At 34.6% G+C, this 20,531-nt stretch overlaps 3 protein-coding genes across 7 annotated transcripts in view; 1 reads left to right on the forward strand and 2 right to left on the reverse strand.

Moving 5' to 3' along the window:
* LOC307163748 (uncharacterized protein) overlaps window positions 1–4,178 on the reverse strand; it is a 238,057-nt gene extending 233,879 nt beyond the window's left edge. Inside the window, exons 1-4 of one of the 2 annotated variants that reach the window (XM_079879972.1) lie at window positions 4,048–4,178; window positions 3,594–3,941; window positions 2,975–3,040; window positions 610–1,547 (exon numbers count right to left, since the gene is read on the reverse strand). In XM_079879972.1, the coding sequence (XP_079736098.1) occupies window positions 1,375–1,547; window positions 2,975–3,040; window positions 3,594–3,941; window positions 4,048–4,108 (648 nt within the window). In that variant the 5' untranslated portion in view covers window positions 4,109–4,178 and the 3' untranslated portion in view covers window positions 610–1,374. Of the gene's footprint in view, window positions 1–609; window positions 1,548–2,974; window positions 3,041–3,593; window positions 3,942–4,047 lie in introns of those variants that run through there. The other variant, XM_079879973.1, reaches the window with a different exon arrangement.
* A 188-nt stretch (window positions 4,179–4,366) lies between these two features.
* Window positions 4,367–8,709, reverse strand: LOC307163768 (uncharacterized protein). Of its 2 annotated transcripts, none has more exons than XR_013822130.1 (5): window positions 8,616–8,709; window positions 7,090–7,149; window positions 6,296–6,606; window positions 6,138–6,176; window positions 4,367–6,012 (listed from the first exon to the last, which is right to left on the reverse strand). XR_013822130.1 is itself a non-coding variant. In XM_079880007.1 (5 exons), the coding sequence occupies exons 1-5, from the start codon at window positions 8,641–8,643 to the stop codon at window positions 5,939–5,941; spliced, it is 489 nt and encodes a 162-aa protein (XP_079736133.1). In that variant the 5' UTR covers window positions 8,644–8,709; the 3' UTR covers window positions 4,367–5,938. The 2 variants fall into 2 exon arrangements, 1 of the variants encoding a protein (XP_079736133.1); XM_079880007.1 differs by having other exon boundaries at window positions 6,296–6,583.
* A 3,671-nt stretch (window positions 8,710–12,380) lies between these two features.
* Window positions 12,381–20,531, forward strand: part of LOC307163747 (uncharacterized protein) — a 70,130-nt gene continuing 61,979 nt past the window's right edge. Inside the window, exons 1-5 of one of the 3 annotated variants that reach the window (XM_079879971.1) lie at window positions 12,381–12,748; window positions 13,217–13,516; window positions 13,780–14,031; window positions 14,159–14,219; window positions 14,311–16,171. In XM_079879971.1, the coding sequence (XP_079736097.1) occupies window positions 12,727–12,748; window positions 13,217–13,516; window positions 13,780–14,031; window positions 14,159–14,219; window positions 14,311–14,329 (654 nt within the window). In that variant the 5' untranslated portion in view covers window positions 12,381–12,726 and the 3' untranslated portion in view covers window positions 14,330–16,171. Of the gene's footprint in view, window positions 12,749–13,216; window positions 13,517–13,779; window positions 14,032–14,158; window positions 14,220–14,310; window positions 16,172–20,531 lie in introns of those variants that run through there. The other 2 variants (XM_079879969.1, XM_079879970.1) reach the window with 2 other exon arrangements.

A 20,531-nucleotide genomic window follows, 5' to 3' on the forward strand; every position in this document is an offset into this window, starting at 1 on the left:
CAGTGTTTGAACAGGTTTAGCTTTGGTAATGATGACTCATTAAAACATAATTTCTGTTTACTGCTGTTTATTTGATCATATCTCTCAACAACTGCTCATTATGCCATCATCGCATGGCAATATGCATTGGCTCGTTTAGTTACACTCGAAGATTGGCCTCATCGTCATGACCTCGAGAGTGACAGACTGAAAGGGAACTAATGTTTCCATTATATTACTAATTACTAACTCTTTTCCATAATGTTCCAATATGTCACAATTTACCTGTGAATACATACTGTTCTTAATGGAGCATTATATCATATTAACATACCTAAGACTTTTGCACAGTACTGTGTATATATATATTTAATAACCTAGTATACATATTATTAGTGTTAGTACTTAGTAGCCTATTTTAATTTCTTGGCATAAGTGACATCCTTTTAGTGTCAGTGATACTCAGTTTCTTATAACCCCATTTGGTTTTACTTGCATCATCATTATGCAGCCAGACATATACTGCATTGCATGACAATGGTGTGAAAGTGTGATGGAAGATCTGACATTGACTTTAAACAGTGTTTGAACAGGTTTAGCTTAGGTAATAATGACTTATTAAAACAATTTCTGTATACTGCTGTTTATTTGATCATAACTTTCAACAACACATTTATCATTGAAGACATCGGTTGACATTTTTATTAAATCAAGGTTTATGTGACAGAAGAGATTTACATTTATATTTTATCTTGAAAAATATGTATATTAATGCTTATATGTATATTAATGCTCCCCTACATAAATATATGATGTCTAAAGGTATAGTCAGACACAATGTTCATTTTTATCACAAGTCCTGCTGGTCTAATGATATTAAAGCTTTTGTTTGCTTGTATTATATAGAAGCCATTACAAGGACATTGGCTCATTATTGTCCAGCACAAATGAACCACACAAACCTGAATAATCACCACAACCATTAATGATTGCTTAAAGGGATAGTTCACCCCAAAATGCAAATTCTGTCATCATTTACTCACCCTCAAGTTGTTCCAAACCTGTATGAGTAAATTATAAATTGAATGATCCCTTTAAGTTTCAATTTACTGAAAACTGGTAACATTAGCCACAATATCTAATTTTCTCTGAAGTGAAAGTAAGATCTGGCCAGCTGGAAAAGCATCTGAACCACAGTTATCTATTTTAATACGTGTTTCCCTACAGCAATGCTGATTTTACTGGTAGGAATTAATTGAGATAGATTGTGAAATAAAGCACAGAAATCTGTCATTTAGGTGATTTTTGATGAATCAGAGCTCCATGTTTCGCTGCAGTCCATCCTTTCTGCCAGCCGTGACAGTGAACGATTCATAAATAATAATGATAAATGTGTCATTTAGCTGATTTGTAGCTCATTATAGATGCACGTTTCGCTGCTTTCCATCCTTTCTGCTGTCCACGATGGTAAATGATTCCTCCGGCGACGACTGTGGCCAGAAAAAACACAAACATAGCCAGTCCAACACCGCCGAACATCAGCACTTGCTCCGTCACCGTCACCTCGTCTACAGAGACAGAAAAGCGTTTTGCAGAATGAAGACAGAAATTTCCGGCACTAAATTCCGTGTTACAGTTGTAATCAAAATTATTCAACCGCCATTGCAAATCAGGGATATTGGCAACATTTACAGACTTTCAGCTGTTTGTAATTAACAAATCAAACAAAAGTAATTGAAATAGCTCAAAACAACATTTGGTTTAAGTGGTTTCCACAAATTCAAAGAAAATGGCACTTTTAATGACTTCTGCAGTCTCAAAAGTATTCACTAATCAAGGGCTTCATTAGTTGCATCAGGTGTGCTTGAGCTAGAACACATTAAATATCTGAACTGGCGAGGTTTGCTGAGTGTCACGTTTGATTCCATGTTAGAAATATGGCAAACATTTTTTCCAAAAAGTTAAGAGAAGATATAATCTGCCTTCACAAACAAGGAACAGGATAAAATAAGATAGCAAATGCACTAAATGTTCCTTGAGACACAGTTGGAAGCATAGTTTTCAAGTTCAGAGTTAAAGGAACAGTGTTTACACTTCCTGGACGGGGCAGAAAAAGGAAACAATCAACGATTTCTGAGAAGGCAGGTTCAGAAAAACCCTTGAGTGACTGCAAAAGACCTGCAGCAAGACTTGATGGAAACAGGCACTGAGGTTTCAGTACTAAACACATGCTAGAACTCCGAGACTACACCACTACTGACCCAGAAGCACAAGAAAAGTGCTCAAAATCATATAAATAAACCACAGAAGTTTTGGGATACTGTTCTGTGGAGCGATGAAACAAATCTGGAAATCTAAACAAATCTGGAACTTTAAGGCCCTATGGATCAGTAGTATGTCTGGAGGAAGAAGAAGGAGCATATGCTGAAATGAACACTGTCTACAGTTAAACATGATGGGGCTCGTGATGCTCTGCGGCTGATTTACGTTCTCTATCACTGGAAACCTGCTGTGTGTGGAATGCAAGATGGATTCATTGAAGTATCAGGAAATCCTAGGAGAAAACATCATGCCGTCAGTGAGGAAGCTGAAGCCTGGACCTTCAGCAGGACAATGATCGCAAGCGCTCCTCAAATTCCACCAAGGCTTGGTTTCAGAAGAGGTCATGGAAGATACAGTGGCATCACAGTCTTCTTACTTGAACCCCATAGAAAATCTCTGGTGGGATTTAAAGAAGGTGCAAACCCATGAATATCACTGAACTGCAGGCCTTTGCTCACGAGGAACGAGCTCAGATTCCTCAGAAACGCTATACCAGGAGCTGCTGTCTGGTTATACATCTTGTTTGAAGCACGTCAGAACAGCGAAAGGCTGAACTAAGTACTAAAGATCCATGAAGGGGTTGAATAATTTTGATTTCAAGTGTACATGCTTTGGCAAATCATTACTTCTTTTTTAGAGTCATGAGAAAATAAAGAATAACATCCGCTCTTACCGATCTCCACATCTTCTGGCGGCTCTGTGACAGAATTATCTTTGTCCTCTCTGTCTGTCAGCTTGTCTGAAAATGATTTAATGTATTGATCACTGTATCATTGCTACAATTTTCTACATGTCATAATCATTTGTTAACAAACAAGTATTCATTACTTCAATGAGCTCATTGTTTTTTGCCTTAAATTATTACATTGTTTAATATTTTTTAGCCAACTGTGATTTGTATATGTACATTTCTGAAATACATAACTTAGACAGTTTCCTCTGATAACAGATCACTGTAAATTGTAATATGGACTCGTGCATTTTCTGTAAAGCTGCTTTGAAACTATGTGTATTGTGAAAAGTGCTATACAAATAAATGTGAATTAAAAACAAAGAGAAGTTAATCAAAAAATAAATATTATTATAGTTTCAATATTACTATAACAGCAGCTCTTTCCTCAACAAGAATCATTCAAACACTGCACTTACACACTCAACTCTAATACTTAGTGAACAAGGTTTGATCAGATCACTAGCAGCACTGGTACTTAATTAAATTAGCAGTAGACAAATATCTTAACACTGAAAATATTATGAAGATTTGAGTGAGAATGAAACATCACAGCACTAACCCTCTATCTCCAGTCTGATGGGTTTCTGGAAGCGCATCTCTGAAGACGACACAGATTTTGTTCCACAGAAATAAAGTCCTGAATCTGACTCTGTTACTCCAGTAATAACTAGCGTGACTGCAGTGATCTCTATATCTGCATCAACTTTCAGACGACTTTTGTTGAGATTGTACGTAACTAGAAGTTTTTTTCCGGCTGTATTGCTGGTTTTTGCAGATATTAGTTGGGTTAGTTGTTGAGAATACTGATGAAACCAGGCGATTTCATATCTGTGGCTCATGTTGCAGTTCAGACTGATTCTGTCCTTCAGCTCGACTCTGAACAGAGTCACTTCATCTTCTGGAACATCTGGAGAAAATGATAAACCAATTCTCTGAAATAGTTTTGATACAAACTACTGTTGTATGTGAGGTTAAAATGGTGAGTTAAGTGCAAGTTTAAAGAATATTCTTACCACTGGTAATTATTTGCAAATTCCAGGAAGAAAAAACACAGAACAAAATTAATTTCTCCATTTTGTATGTTGACCTGTGTCGATCAAACTTCTGGTTTCATAACAATGCAGAGACTTAAACCACAAAGTGTTTCCACTTCCTTTCATAAATGAGTGCTGTGTTTTGTTACAGCTGTTTTTATCACGTATGCTTCAAACCTTTATGTGCAATACCATAATGAAAATACATATTTAATATTTAATGTAGTCAAATATGAGAAACTATTTATCAGCTTCATCAAATCTAAATGATAAATGAGGCTCAACTCAAAGCTTCTTTCATATTTGGCATATTTAATAAACCCTGAATTTGAAATCAAAATTTAAACATACAAAACAAACATTTGTCACATCAATAGGGTTTTCATCACAGATTAAGTTATTATTACAGTACAATGACCTAATGCATAGTTCAGGTACAAAAACATCTTAACTTACACAAGTACCATAAGTTAAATTTGTGCAGTAAATTAATTAATTGAATATATACATAATTTTCTTTGGAATAGAGCTACAGCAGTGCAAAAAGTGATAGTGCAACATGAGCATATAGATAGCCTATAAAATACATAAAAATAGCTTTAGGAAAAAAAAAAAAAAAAATACAGGTGCTTTCACACTTGGTCCGAAACAGTTTGATCCCGTCCGCTGGATTGTGTTTAGTGTATTCACATTTTTTGGGTCAGAAGTGTGATATATTTGCATGAACACATAGACAGACGCTTCTCCTGCTGCTAATGTTAATGCTGGCAAAATCTATAGCATTGCTTGCCTCGCTTTTGTACTTGGGATTTGAACGTTTGATTTGTTTCTAAGGCTCAACACAGAATGACACTTGCATCTCGAGCTGCCGTGAAGGAGCTGCCACAATGACATTAATTAAAAACATTGGAGAAATGAAACTATTTATTTAAAGTTGTTGATATATAATATATAGGGGTGTAACAATATATCATGTCACAATATATCGCAATACAAAAATGCAACAATATATATCGTGGATAGTGACAATATGTATAGTGGATAGTGACAATATGTATAGTGTATAGTTCACCCAAAATAAAAATTACTGTTTGAGGAAAAAAATAAAGTTTTCAGAATTTTAGTGTCAGTACTACATTAAACTACTATATAATGTTGAATATAATGTATGTAATGGGGGAATATTTGTGTGTCCTGATAATGCCAAATGTCTGATGTTACCAGTAAAAAGGCCTACATTATTTTAAATATATCTAGTCAGTGAAAGAGTTCAAGCATATTCATCTAAAATAATTCTGTATTTTCAGCTTCAGAATCATGAATATTGTTAGTGTCTCTATTGTCCTGTGCTTTGGGTTTCAGCACAAGTCCAAGCCTGTTCATTTACACATACAATGTAATACCAAATTTAGCATTTTAATCAATCGTAAAAAAATATTTTTTTTATCATGTTTTGGAGTATCGCAATAATATCGTATTGTGAGTTAAATATCGTGATATGTATCACATTGTGAAATGAGGATATTGTTACACCCCTAATAATATATATAATATTTATAGCTATATCCAGTTTTGAACGTGTTCAGAATATCAGCAGGAAATCATACCGTAGTTGATATGATCCATATGTGGGCCATGTTTTTCATTTTTAAGCGGACTGGTGTTCGGTTCATCAAAACGAGCTGGACTCAAATGAACCAGTGTGAGCACTGAAAGTGCTAGTGTGCAAGAGTTTAGATCTCACTAAGAAGAACACTACTCCAGTTAATTCTCTTCAGAAAAGTCAGTAGTGAGTTCTGTAGTGAATCTTGTGCTGGTCTGAGATCTGAAATGATATGGTAAAAAGAGGCACTATTTCTTCGGCAGGAATTTAAAAAACAAAAAAGCAGAAAATCATCAGGATCAGGAGTTTGTTGGAGAAGTTCCTATCAGCACCACCTGGGACTGAAATAAACAGGCAGAAAATAAACAACTTTGCATGAATTCCTGCATATATGTTGGGGGAATTTTTTTTTAATAAATACAATTGTGTTTATCTCAAGAATTGAGCCTTCCTTCAGTTTACTTACCCCAAATCCTCTCTTTTGGGGGTTTCTCTGTGTCACACACTGCGGAAAATTTAATATAGGGTGAGCTACACAACTATTCATTCAGAATGATAATAGAAATACATTTTTAAAATAACTTTAAAGGAATAGTTCTTAAAAGTTCATATATATGACCTTACTAGGCTTTGAATTATTATTTTCGTAGAGTTGCTCAGGTACTGTATTATTTCCATCAACATAGATTCTTAATGCGAACTGTGTGCCCTGTAAACATTTCGGCATGACCACAGAACAGTGTCCGTCTTCTTTCAATAAACTGGAGACCTCATATATATCATCTTCAACTTTCTTTGATTGATGTTCTACATAAACACGAATGCTCTTGAGTTGCTTCAGGTGCTCCAGTGCTCCATCACAAGACAGAGAACACTGGCAATCGCTGGATCTCTTCTGCAGAGGAGCAGCAGCTGAGGATAGAAACAATAATATACTAATACATGTTTTCTTTAAAAAAATCCCAAAAAATCCTGACATTAAAAACATTGCAGGTTTAACGAGGCGCCACTCGCATTGGAATCCATCAGCAAGCTCGTGGTCGAAAAGCAGGCAGGAGATCAGGACAGGGGGAGAACAATCACAGAGAAGTAACAAAGCAGATAGTCCAAAAGGCAGGCGGCAGAGAATCATAAAAAGGGAACAGACTGGGTCACAACAGGTAGGCAATACCAACATAAACACTCAGAAATGCAAACCATAGTAATACAAGACTTTGCAAGGAAGAGAGGTGGAGAGACAGTTTATTTAGGTCCAAGAATGAGCTACAGCTGAGCAACGTAATCAGTGCCAGTTACGGGGCTGATGGGAAATGTAGTGTGTGAGTAAAAAGTCAATATTCGGGTGAGAGAGATGGTCAAAGGAGGGAATCAGAGTTCGTCTCTGTGATAGAAGGAAGATAGTTCAAGTTAGTACTCACTTCCAAATGTAAAAATCTTCAGCACCAAGAACACCATTATTGGCACTAAAATTAGTCCACCTGATGTGAAATACAAAATGATGGATTATCTGGTAGTTCATTTCTACTTGTCATGTAAAATCTATTATGATTTTTGATATTCCTTTCCTTTAGTGTTATAGCCCATACACAAAAGAAATGTATTTGAAATATATTTTCAGGATATATTTTGGAATATATGCAAATATTTTAAATTGGCCCAATAAATATATTTCATACTGATATTTCATATATTTTTGTTATATTTCAGAATATATTTCAATGTATTTTTTTCCTGTATGGGTCCCCAAAAGTGTCAAAAATATATGTGGCATATATTCCAAATACATTGAAATATATTCTGAAATATAACAAAATTATATGAAATATAAGTGTGAAATATATTTATTGGGCCAATTTAAAATATTTGCATATATTCCAAAATATATTCTGAAAATATATTTATTTTGTGTATGGGAGCTGTTATAGTTATAAGCACAAAGTCCATGCTATTTTATATATAATTGCCATATACTGTAGTAAAATTCTGATATAATATACATTTGTATAATGAACCAAGCATAATTGCAACTGAGCTTCACTGTCAGCGGTCAGTCAGCATTTTCATTTATGGAAAACAACAGAAAAAATTTTTTTTTCATGAAAAAAACTAAAATCTATTATTTATAATGTAACTTAATTCATAATAAACTGTAATAATGATTGCAATGTTTTCAAATCAAATTATATAGTTTTAAATTATAATTTGAAGCAGAAACATACATTATACTGTAGCTATTTCAGAATATTACGAATATTAGAACTGTAAGTCCTGCATCAATTCGGTCTTCCACATATTTTGTAGCTTATTAGCAAATTAGCAAATTAATTTAAAATATAATCGGTGGATACCACAATGCTGGCATCTTATCTCTACGTTTGACAGCGCATTTTGAAAATCAGAGGCTGTTCTTTCAGAAAATCGTGCAGCAACTGCGATTAGCATGCTAACTGAGATTTAGCATGTGCGGATTTTGTCGATCTACAAAAGTAATTTCCACAAAAAGCTTATTGCAATCTTATTAAAGCATTAAGAGGTAACTCCAAGGCCAAAAGTTTACCTTTATTATATTCCTTATTCACCATTTATATTTTGTAATTTCAAACATCAACAAAAAAATCTGGCTGATTATAAACTTCCTTCTGCATCGATTTTTTTTGTTATTGAAATAAATTAAATTGCAATTAAACCCATCAAATGAGGGTTACTCAAATCCTCATTGATTCATTGAATTAAAAACCTTAATAGACTTTAATTGATCAATAGATTTAATAGATCAATAGATTTTAGAAATGCAAAAATAATGCTGACTCACTGACCATTTGTTATTTGTCTTTGTAATTTTTATTGGTTTGCAAGTTACATTTTGTTGCTACAAGGAAGAAACTTATTCCACATAGGATCCGAATACACAAACTGAGTGTGGGCTATTTAAATAAAGACTTACATATTAAATTCTTTCTGTGAAGTGCCATGCCGATACTACAGCTGTGAATGACAAACTCTTCCTGCTTTACTTCTTCTTATATACAGTTGTCAACAACCTTTGTTGCATTGCTGCCACCTTCTCGACTGGAGTGTGAACTGAAAGGATCAGGAAATAGGTGAAAAAAAAAGAAAAAAAATGGCCAATAATATTATGTTCCCTTATATATTATATTATGTCATATCCCAATATTATGTACAATATACAGTATATATAATGTTCATTATAAAGCACTGTGCATGCATAAAGCACTTCAACTTGTCTATCTAAACTTATTTCTTTGAAATGTTTTAATACTAATCTATAATTTTGATTGTCCAGATTCTCCAGTATCAGTTTTTAGTTAACCAAAGGTAGGCCATAGTTACACAGCTCTTCAGTTTTATTCTAATTCATTTTTATATTATGGTTTATAGCGTAAAAAGACCTTCTCAGCACAATCAAAACATATACTTCTTCCTGTTGCAGAGTTTCCTATAGTCAGTAAAGTATCATTTAAGCCACAATGTCTTACATGATGACAAGTAATAAAAGTATTGTCATTCACATTTTTTAACAGCTTTCAATACTGTTTTTGCATCAAGCAAATGTAATTTGTCTAATTTCATGTCATGACCTCTTTACGGTGTGGTTAACTTATAACTTGCATTGTGAATGAAAAACTCACTAGTTTCATTTATTTCACATTGTCAAATCTAAAAATATGATGGGTTATATTTGCTGGTAATTTTAGGGTCAGCTAATGACCCTTTTAGCTTGTGTTTGTTCACCTTATGGATTTTTAAAGGAACTGTATGTAAGATTGTGGCCAAAACTGGTACTGCAATCACTTTCAAATTACTGTAGAGCAGTGTATCCCCTCCCCCTCCCCCCTGACTCGAGGTTGCCAGATAGGCTGCAGGATCCAGCAGGAACGTAGGCTGACACGTTTGTAGCTGCAGCTGTGGTATCTAGAGCAGAGCTGGCAACCCGGATGCTGAAACACTACTGACTTTGTGATTGGTAGATAGGTGGAGGGTGGCGCTTCAGGCCAAAACACAACATGAAAACATCAACATCAGTTGAGGGCTGCAAATATCACTTTTAAATGACAATATCCTGGCCATACTACTGTTGTCAGTGATATAAGTATTTGAAATGAACATGATTTCTTAATGTCTAGTGACATACAGTATCAGGGCCATTTTATGATTAATTGAAATACATTTCTTACATACAGCTCTTTTAAAAAGTGCAGTGATTTATATTTCTCTTGAAACGTTTAAATAAGATCATATTATATCATAACAGTTCGTAAAAGAATACAAAATAAACATTAAATAAATCATAATGAAAAATGTCATCCATGGCACAGTTTTAACATGAACTAAAATATTGATTAAAATATTTGATGCCTTCATGCATACTCTTTTATCAAAACTTGTATGTGGGTAAGTTTAATAAAAAACGCAATATTTTAAAGTGCCCCATTACGTTTTTTTAAATATTTCCTTTCATGCAGTGTGTAATATAGCTGTTTGTGAATGTAAACGTACTGTAAAGTCGAAAGTGCACGAGTGTCACAATCAGGTTCAGATGAAGATGATGAAAAAGGTGCAAACAAGTTTCTTTAATAACAAACTCAGGTAATCCAATAGCAGGAAGGTAATGTAACAGCATGTGATACACGAACAATACCAGATAACTGCGAGTGCACATTGCACAAGGAGGAACTTAAATACATGGTGATGATGACAAAATAATGACCAGCTGTGATGATTAGTGTTTGTGTCCATGGTTACCGATGAATGGCGGGAAACTAGAACAAATGAACACATGTGACTAATGAAAACAAACAGAGAGTCCATGATAACTAAACAAACTGAACATAATTGTGACAACGATAAATAAAGTTATCATCTCCCAAAAGAAAGAATTGACTCTGAACTTGCTTTACGAGTTGTTTTTGAAATATATTTTGACATTTAAAAAGTTAACATTTTCACAAACAAACAACACATTTTCAATTTATTTTTTAGATAGACCACTTCAGCCATGGATGCAGTGCTCTACCACTTTCCCACATACATTTTTCCTACTGGTCGGGATCAAACCGGCAACCCTTCGGTTACAAGCCCGAAGCCCGAAGCCCGAAGCCCGAAGCCCTAACCAGTAGGCCACAGCTGCCCCTTTTCTGACTTTATTGGCCTAAAATGACAATTTTATGTAGGAAATAACACACAGAATGTAGAGTTTTTTCCCTATTTTTACAGAATTGAATACAGTTATTTAATAGTGTGTATGCAGTGTTAGACACTGAGTTCTGTCTATTGTTTAAGTGCACTTCACTGTTGGAGTGTCACTGCTATACTACACATCATAAATATTGTGCATATTTTCAATATTTAAATGACTTCAGGAAAGATGTCAATAAAACAACAATAAATCTAATAATTGCACTCAGTGTTAGGTACGTGCCACCCAAATGGCCTAATAGTCCTAGGAAAACAATTATCTGTCATTTTACATTGCAGTCATTTAAATGTAAGTACAGTATTTATTATAGCTGTGTGTCATAATACAGTAGTGAAATATGGTAGCCTACTGTTGTGTATTGGGGAAAAGGTAGAGGAATTACTATGATCAAAATACATTTTCGACCCTTCATAAGCAAGCTAAACATTTTATGACCATATATTTTGTCATATATTTTACCTTACATGTTATAAATGTAAATATGTTTACTTAACATCATATATTTTTGTTATATTTCAGAATATATTTCAAAATTATAAATATAAGTGAACAACGTCAATGTATTTGGAATATTTGCCACATATATTTTTGACACTTTAAAATATATTTCAATATATTTATTTTGTGTATGGGTGTGCTTACCCATGACATTGGTTTTGTTCTTAGCAATTATATAATGATTAAAAAAACTGGTAAAGGAAACAGGAAGATAACAACAAGAAAACTAAAAGTTTAAAATAAGACATTGCTTTGTAAATGACATGGAAAGACTGTGGTCTCTGCATTGTGGTCAAATGATCAAATTTAAACGTCGACATGTTTTAAACTCTGAACACAGAAGCTGAATGAAGAATGAAATCTCTGCTGGGTTTTGATTTTGCATCAGTCACGTGACCCGTGCGGCTCTAACAGCTGATCAGAGATCAGTTTCACTACATCATCATGTCACATGATCATAGAGCTGTCAATGGAAACATACATTCCTTCAAAACAAAAGTCAGATTTAATATCCAGTTAAATATTCAGTTCATATGCAATTAATTCAAAATGATGTCAGTCACTGAATACCATGCAATATTTCAGCTTTGAAAGAATAACCAGTAGAGAACTATAATAACTAATAATTTACTTGTCATTAGTGGGAGGCACCAAACTAGTTTCTGGACAGCCACCTGTGTGCCATTCTTTAGTTTTGTTTTTACTGAAATGCCACATCTAACTAATGTCACATCTCACTAAACGTGCTGTGGTTTATGAAGAACACTCCTGCAAAATATTTACAATGTAAGTTTTCATGTTTCTTTTTAAAATATAAATCCAGTTTGTGTGTTTTTATGTTGTTAAATGAACAGTTGTTTCTTTTTGTGGAAAACTAAACCTGCTAATGATGCTAATAAGAAAATTAATCAACATCTTAATGCAGCATATATCCATTACTGTGATTATGAGCATTATTGTTGTTTGTGTTTTGGGACTTTTGTTTTGAATGATAGTTTTGAGTATTACAGGAGAATCATGTCACACTCTCAGGACAAACGGTACAAAGCTGTCAGTGCAGTGTGTCCTTTCTACCTTATTATTTACCCTCTATTAGTTATTGAAAGTGTATCGCACAACTGACAGCTTTTGTACCTTTTTTTCTGAGAATTATAGTTTGATGTTTCTTATTGGGCATTTTTATCATGTAACATCCTCATGTTTAATATTCAGAAGAAATGAAAGTGAAAGTGATTTTCTTTAATCTCAGGAAAGCATCTTATCTTATCTTTATGAATCTGTGACATCACAACTCTTCTGTTTTCTCATCAGGTTTAATCTCTTCAGTCTTCTGCTGCTGATGTGCCTTTTCAATTACAGCGGTCAGTATTCAGTCATTTCTGTTCATACATCTTAAACATTTTTGATTGATCATTCACTGTCAGGTACAGTTATTCTAGTTGATTGTTTCTCTGCTGAGTTCAGTTATTTGTTCAGGAATTCACTACATCTGCGCCGACACATCTAATACAGCTTTATACTACTATCATCAACATTTTAAGTGTTAAAATGTGGCACAGCTACTATTGTTGGCACATTAATACTTTCATTCATATATGCAGTGTATATACAGTAGTCAACATTTGAAGTGGATCAAAACCGTTCATCAAAGTTATTAAAGTTATTACATGAATTTTAAACAATACCTGTTCTTGTCTTAGGAGTCAGGACAACTTTGATGAACTTTTTTGATCCACTTCAAATGTTGACTACTGTGTATGTGTATATAATATATACTGTATATTAGTATTGAAACTTTATTTAATAAATATTACTGTGTGTATTTGCAGGAACCGCCACTATTCTTGTGTCAGGAATAAAGGGAGGCAACGTCACCCTGTCATGTGAATCTGAGTCCAGAGACATAGTTTATATTGATTTAAGCAGGTTAAAAAGCATAATTTCTTGTCAGAATGACAAATGTGTGAGTAAGAGTGAAAATGGACGAGTATTTAAAGAAGGATCATGTAACATGATCATCAAGGATCTGAGATTCAGTGACGCTGGGAAATACTTTCTGAGAGTCCACTACACTAATGATCAGACAAAGCTGGAGCGACAAATCCTGGAGTATCAACTCTGCATTCATGGTAAAGTCAAAACTTTTCAAACCATCAGCATGTGCTTTCTGGTTTTCCTTTAATAGTTGTGATAGTATTGCACACAGGCCTGTAACCAGCAGACACGCTGAATGGGACACTAATATTCAGATTAGTTAATCCAATATATGCTTCACAGTGGTGGATTTTTAAATTATTACATTCGGTCCCCAATCCTAATTATTAATATATGCATATGACCTTGACTGATTGACACCATTATAATAATGATTAATGTCTCTGTTTCTCCTCAGATGAGATCTCTGTGATGAAAGGTGAGGAGCTGAAGTTGGATGTTCTGTTGATCAACGCTGATAAAGTTGTGCACTGGGCCAAAAGAAGCACAGGGCGAAAGGAGGATTGGAGCAGAAGTCACGGGGTCAGGAGAGATCGAATGACTATTAGAGATAGAAACCTGATTATTAATAATTTTACAGTCACTGACACTGGAACATATGAGGTTCTGGACTCTAAAGGAGAAATCTTGATCATGCTGACAGTCACAGGTGAGAGAAGATCAGTGGATGAGCAGAAATATAATGTTTAAAGCATTTAAACAGGTGAAGTTACATCATGATTTGAACGACGATTGATGCTAAACTGAATGACTAACCTTTTTAATCTCTTCTCCAGAATCTAGTACAGAATCAAAGGACGGATTGAACTACATAAATGATGACAAAACAAGAACATAGTAAGTAGAATAAGAGGCATTGAGAGCTTTACAAAATCGTTAAACATTGAGTTAAAAAATAAATAAATAAATAAATGTGCTCTCTTCCCAGCTTCCCCCCTTCCACCTGAAGCATATTGGATTTCCCAGTTGAACTGTCTGTGCCCTTAATCGCTAACAGTGAAGTACTCAATTTCAAAGGACCACGAGAGTGATTCAAAAGCGTACAGCACCGTCTGCTCTCTGATGTAGACATTAACGATGGCAGTGATTTCAAACCAATTAGAGCCCTGATTCAGACCCTGACAATGTTAACGAACAAGAGGATCGTGCATAACATATTTCACAGTTTCAGAGTGGTATGTTTTTTTGATGTAATTTTATTTAAGATATTATGTTATCCACCATTTAATCATATTTGCTGGAAAACTATGTTAATACAAACAGTAATCGATCACAGAATCATGAATAATTTTCCTAAAGGGCGATGAACAGTCTTACAAAAGCACCAGTAAACACTACATCAATACTGGTATGTTAGTTAGCAGAGACAAAGCTTTTCATCATAGCTATCACAGCAACTACATCAAAAATATAACTGAAACTCTTAATGAAAAACACAAATACAAATAATAAGACATACTTACAAGTTGTGATCCATGAACAGATTGTTCCGACAAAGTGGGAATGGCTCCGTCTTTCAGGAGAAGCTTTTGTACATATAGCCTGCATTAAACTCTTCTGGAAGTGTTTTTGTGGAACAAATGTTACGGTTATAATGTTCAGGAACAGAGTTAAAAATAAATGTAACCTCTCTAAGTTCGTCAGCCTTTGGACAAACGTTTTCCGGGGTGTAAAAAACAACAATAATACTCTTCATCTTCTCTAATGCAGCTCAACCAGGCCTCGCCAACTTGTTTGGGCGGGGATTATTTAAATAAGGAACATTATGACTTCATAAGATCCGGAAAAAAACATGCTGTAGTCCAAACGAGCCATTTGTTGTAGTTCTTGAAAAGTGGATTCTGTTACATAAAATATCTCCCTTTGTAGTGGACTTTGAGCTTTGTAACCTTGCAGATCTGTTTACTCAAACAGCAACATTACACACTAAAGAAAGTTGAAAAAGTAAAAAAGCATAATAGGTATACTAGCTGCTTTTAAAAATATTCTTTTTGAGCAGCTAGTATTATCCCCTGGGCTTCAGCTCGTGGCCGTCCGTGCATTAATGCTCTCCTAGACAGAAGATGGGGTGAAAAGGAAAATAACATTTTGCCCTCTCAGCCCACATTGTTATACATGTTGTTTAGCATTCTTGCCTTGTCACATCACTTGATTTAATAAAATTAAATTTTGAGCTCATTTTAAAAAGCATAAAAGCTTTTTTTCTTAACAATAAGCTTTTGACTATTTATAATCTTTTAATAAAAGAAAATTTTTAAAGAATGATTTTTGCACAATGGCTCCGCACAGAAGAGGGCGCCATTGTGCCGCTGCATCTCCTGCAAACAACATTTTTGAGTACCTGATTAAAACAATGTGTACTGAAAAAAAAAAAAACACTATACATTTTTAAAGGAACTAGTTGCTTTATAAATGCAATAACCATTTTTGGATACATTAATATTTTTTTAATGATGTATTTTGAAATGGAATTTGGTAAAATTGTAGTTTTGTTACTTTTTGTGCTATTTATCTTAAAAATTTAGAAGCAGCACAATGTCTGGTGGACTTTACAGTCGTATTGTTATGCCAAATGAATTATAATGTGTTTAGGATAAGTCTTTTTTATTACCTCACTGTGACTGTGAAGTTGCTGATTATCAGATATGTGTGAATGTGAGCAGTTATGTCTTATGAGGGCAGATATTGTAAGTTTTGCACTGTTTGTGAATTGAAGGAATATGCAATTAAGCAGTAAGCACTGTAAAATTAATTTAATATTTACTATAAAGTATGCAGTTGTTCCATTCTATTGTCTGTATATTTAAATGTGTAACTTAATAAATAACCTTTCCAGCTTTAAAAGTTTTGAGAATCTTTCTTTTCATCACAGATGTTGTTAAAAGCCAAAAAGGTGCAGCACTGTAAAACCCGATAAGTTACGGTAACTCAAACCATTTGAGGAAACTGATTGCCTTAAACCATTTTAATTTTTTTTAACCATTTAAGAATACTGTAAACTCATATACATTGAGTTAAATTCACTTATATTTTCGTGTTGATGTTACGTCCAATGTTATCATATGTCTGGGGTTGTTGTTTCTCTAATTTTCCCCTTCATTCTTTGAGAACTTAGTAAATAGAGTATGATAATGCAATAATGTTGCACACATTTGACTGTCTGTGTTTTACTTACAGGTTTTAGATGTTAGTCTGACCTTCTCTGGATCAGCTGATGGTGAATAAAGAGCCACTACAGACAATCACATTCAACAGAATCAACAGACACAAACCCACAGTGATCATCACACACACATGTGTGTGTAACTTACAGAATGATAAGAATGTCATTTTTCTGTTCTAGTTGATAGACCTGTTATTAAACGGGGAAGAGGAAAGAACAGGTGAGACTTGTAACGGTCACCAGCTGGAGTGCCCTTGAGAGCCACCAGAGGGCACTCCACAACAGACTATTGTCATTCCCTCACAAACTACATTTCCCATAACTCTCTGCCTGGACTCATCATCCCTGATTGCATCCACCTGTGTCTCATTGTTTAACTCGCCCTATTATAGCCTGGTTTTCACATTCATTCCCTGCGAAGTCTTGTGCGTGTAACACTGCATTCCTGAGCATTTCCACTGTTTTCCATGTTCCTGGTTTTCCCGTTCCTGTCTCACCCTCTGGTAGTGATGGTGAAATGAAGCTTTGTGAAGCACTGGGGTTTTCCCCCTCGACTGTATTGTAAAATGGTTCATTACTCAAAGCTTTTCAACACGTTGCACACTAACGACATCTTGTGGTCAAAAGGTGGAAAAGCTGCCTTTCTGTCCCAGAAGACCTCCCCCCCCCAAAATCACTTTGTGCTTTGTAAACCACAAAGCAATACAATTAATTCTCATAATTCATGTGTTAGTGTTGATGTAGTTCTTATACAATGTATGAACAAACTACTGTATGAATTAATTTATGAAAAAAATACTAATAAATGGGACTAATTCACTTGTACAGAAACAGTTCTTATGAATCTGCTTTGATCTACAAATGCAGCCTTATTCACATTAACTTTAGCCTCAATCCTAATCCTATGAGTTCATAGGCAAGGCTCATGTAGGCATATATAATCAAAATAAAAGGAAATTGTGTGGAATGGTGAAGTGCTTGTGAACTGGGGAGCTGACATCTTATTTTATGGGTAATTTAATAAATTAAAGTTTTTTTATTAAGGAACAGGACTTAAACAGTGTGAGGGCTAAGTCTATTTCTTTTTTTATTTACTTCTACCGAAGGGCATGCCACTCGAAACCTGCTCAGGGTTCGCACTATTTTTGAATCTGAATACGAAGCAGTCACGTGACTGTGTGTGGAAACGAAGCTTCGGACGTCACAGATCACGTGGCTATAGCAAAACGAATCAAGCTCCGATTCAGTGCTTCAATGTGTGATGTTTTTTTTTTTTTGATACAAGCTTCGAAGCCTCGGTGCCGAACGTCACATCACTATGGATTACCCTTTCATTAAAACACTGCATTTGGATCCTCAACCTTCGTGTCTCGGAGCAGTTCGTTACATCACGTGATATACATGTGCCACACTGATTTGTCAATTGTGTATAAACACTAGTTTAGCGACACGTGAGATTCTTTGTATTTTCTGGTTTGTAGTAAGAGTTTATTTAGGGCGTCTTCAATGCTGAAGATCTTTTCTTTTGTTTTAATTTTGTTTTTTTGGTGAATGTTGATTTTAGTTAGATTAGAAATTGATTTTGTTTATATATAGTAACATTGGTTTGTTTTGTTTCTTTCTTTGATTTGGCACGGTCTAGTTCTTTTCTCTTTTCCTCGTTCTATTGTGAACCTTTTCCTTGGTTAAGATTTGTATGCAAGTTGTACATTTATGTAAATAAGTATCTTGGGGTATTCCTCTTTTCATCTCGTATCTCACTGTAATAAATTATCACTTTACCTAAATTGAACTGGTTTGTGTGAGATTGTTTCCCATTACACGTTCAGTGTTTTGATGTTGCATTCCTTATTCTCCCTCGACGAAAGAGGTTTGTAACAGTTGGTTTAGTCAATCTTTAGAGTAAACTCAACTTAAATATTTAAGGTTAATTTTATTCATTCAGTTTGAATTCGGGTAGCAAAGCTAACTAAGTCTTAACAACTATATCGTTGCTTATAAATTGCTTATATCGATTGCCTTAAATGGTTTAACCCTCTGAGGTCGGCAATCACGCCGGCGTGATTTGCTCGGTTTTTTTCTTATCAGTTCAAACGAGAGTCCAAATACTCTGTTGACTTTGATCTTACAAACCAGTTTCATACATCAATCGATGCTGTTAAGTGTGTATTTTTTTGTGTATACTCACAATAAAAACAAAGTGTTGTGCTTTTTGCCAAATAAAGAAAAATAAACACGAAGCGAGTTCTGCCTTCTCTCTGTCAGTGAAGTCAATTCTGAAAAACGCGTCCGAAAATGAACCATAACTCAGCGAATACTCAGTCAAACAGTCACACAGGCACACAGGCATGAAGCTTGAATTCTCTTCTTTTAAATTAAGTAATTTTTATAAAAAAAAACAAATATTCTCAGTTTATGCAATCTGTATGAAAAGAGAGAGATGTCAGTCGTTCTCATCTCAGCTCATTATTTTTAATTTGACCCCGCCCACGGAGAGCGCGCGCTATTCAAACGCAAATGACTGAGGCAATCCACGCAAACCTGTGAACGCCCCCATATCAGCTCAAGAAAACACATCAACCTTATTCAGATCATTTGTTATGATGAGACGTATTGTGTATGGTCTCTCTCTCTCTCTCTTTCTCTCTCTCTCTCTCTCTTTTTCTCTCTCTCGCTCTGTCACTCATGCAGGTTGCACCTCCCTAATTGAACGTGTCGAGAATGTGCCCCGTGGTTGGTCAACCTGGAACTGCGCGTCTTTAAAAAAAGAGGAAGAGACGTGGATCCGGCAGAGAGAGAAAGGGGACTGTTGTTCATTCATTGCGCTGTTGTTGAAACTGTAGTTGTGTTGTTGGAAAGAGAAATATCTCCGTGTAGTGACTTAAATACTGTGTTATTTATTGTCCATTTACTTTATCCCCGTTTGTTGTTCTTTTTCCTATTTTTTTAAAGCGTTCTGTGAACGTTCTTTTTTCTTTTAACACTCAACGTGTCTGAGTGTTTCGTTCCTTATTATAATTATAGTAAAAATCACTACTGCAGCACAGAAGCCGTAGGGGTTGGGGTGCCACTTTTACTTTATTGTGAACATACGTTTTCTCCTGTTTTGGGCTAGTTAGGGAGTCAGTTCAGTCTGTATTTTTGTTTTCTTTTTCTTTGATAGGATAATAAGTTTTCTCTAAAAAAAGGTAAATTGAATTTTGTTTGTTATTTTGGCTTTCTCAACCCTGAAGTTAATTTGCTTCTTTTTCATGTCTTGTGCTGCTGTTTTCCAATTTGAACAACTTATTTCAAAGTAATAAAAGAGAAAGAAACAAGAAGTCAGTTGTATCGTAAATTATTTATGTTATTCTCCCGGACCCTAGACCTGGGACGTAACACATTGTACTTGTTTACACCGTCTCGCGGCGCTGTGAGGAATAATAATAATGGAAAATGTACCTCAGAAGTGCTGGTATTTCGAGGAGCAAGGGATGCAGCTGAGCTGAGGAATACTGTAGTTCTTTTTTGTTTTTCATTCTCAAGTGAATCGCGTTTCTGTGTGTGAATGAATGAACAGCAGAGATGCACGCTGTTTACCACAACTCGCAAAAAGACGGTTTAAATTTGAATCACGTTTCTGTGTGTGAATGAATGATCCGCTTTTAGCAAACCCCAGGTGAAAAGGAAATATATTTAAATTGTGCTTATTTTGATATACTTAATGTATTTTAAGTGTACTGTATTAATTATATATTTAATTGTGTTATTTTGAGACATCTTAAAGTATACTAAATGTATTTTAATATGTATTTAAGTTCAATGTTAAGGTAATAGTAATATATTTTAATATACTTAATTGTGTTAAAATTTACCTATTTTAAGTACATTTAGTGTAATTTAATAGCACTTCTTTAAATTGTATTTTCAATACACTTTAAATATGTTTTAGAACTACAGCTTAAGTACATTTTAAGCTTCACATTAATGTGTTACCAGTATATTTT

This window comes from Squalius cephalus (assembly GCF_949319135.1).
Source record: "Squalius cephalus genome assembly, chromosome: 8".
Taxonomy (NCBI): domain Eukaryota; kingdom Metazoa; phylum Chordata; class Actinopteri; order Cypriniformes; family Leuciscidae; genus Squalius; species Squalius cephalus.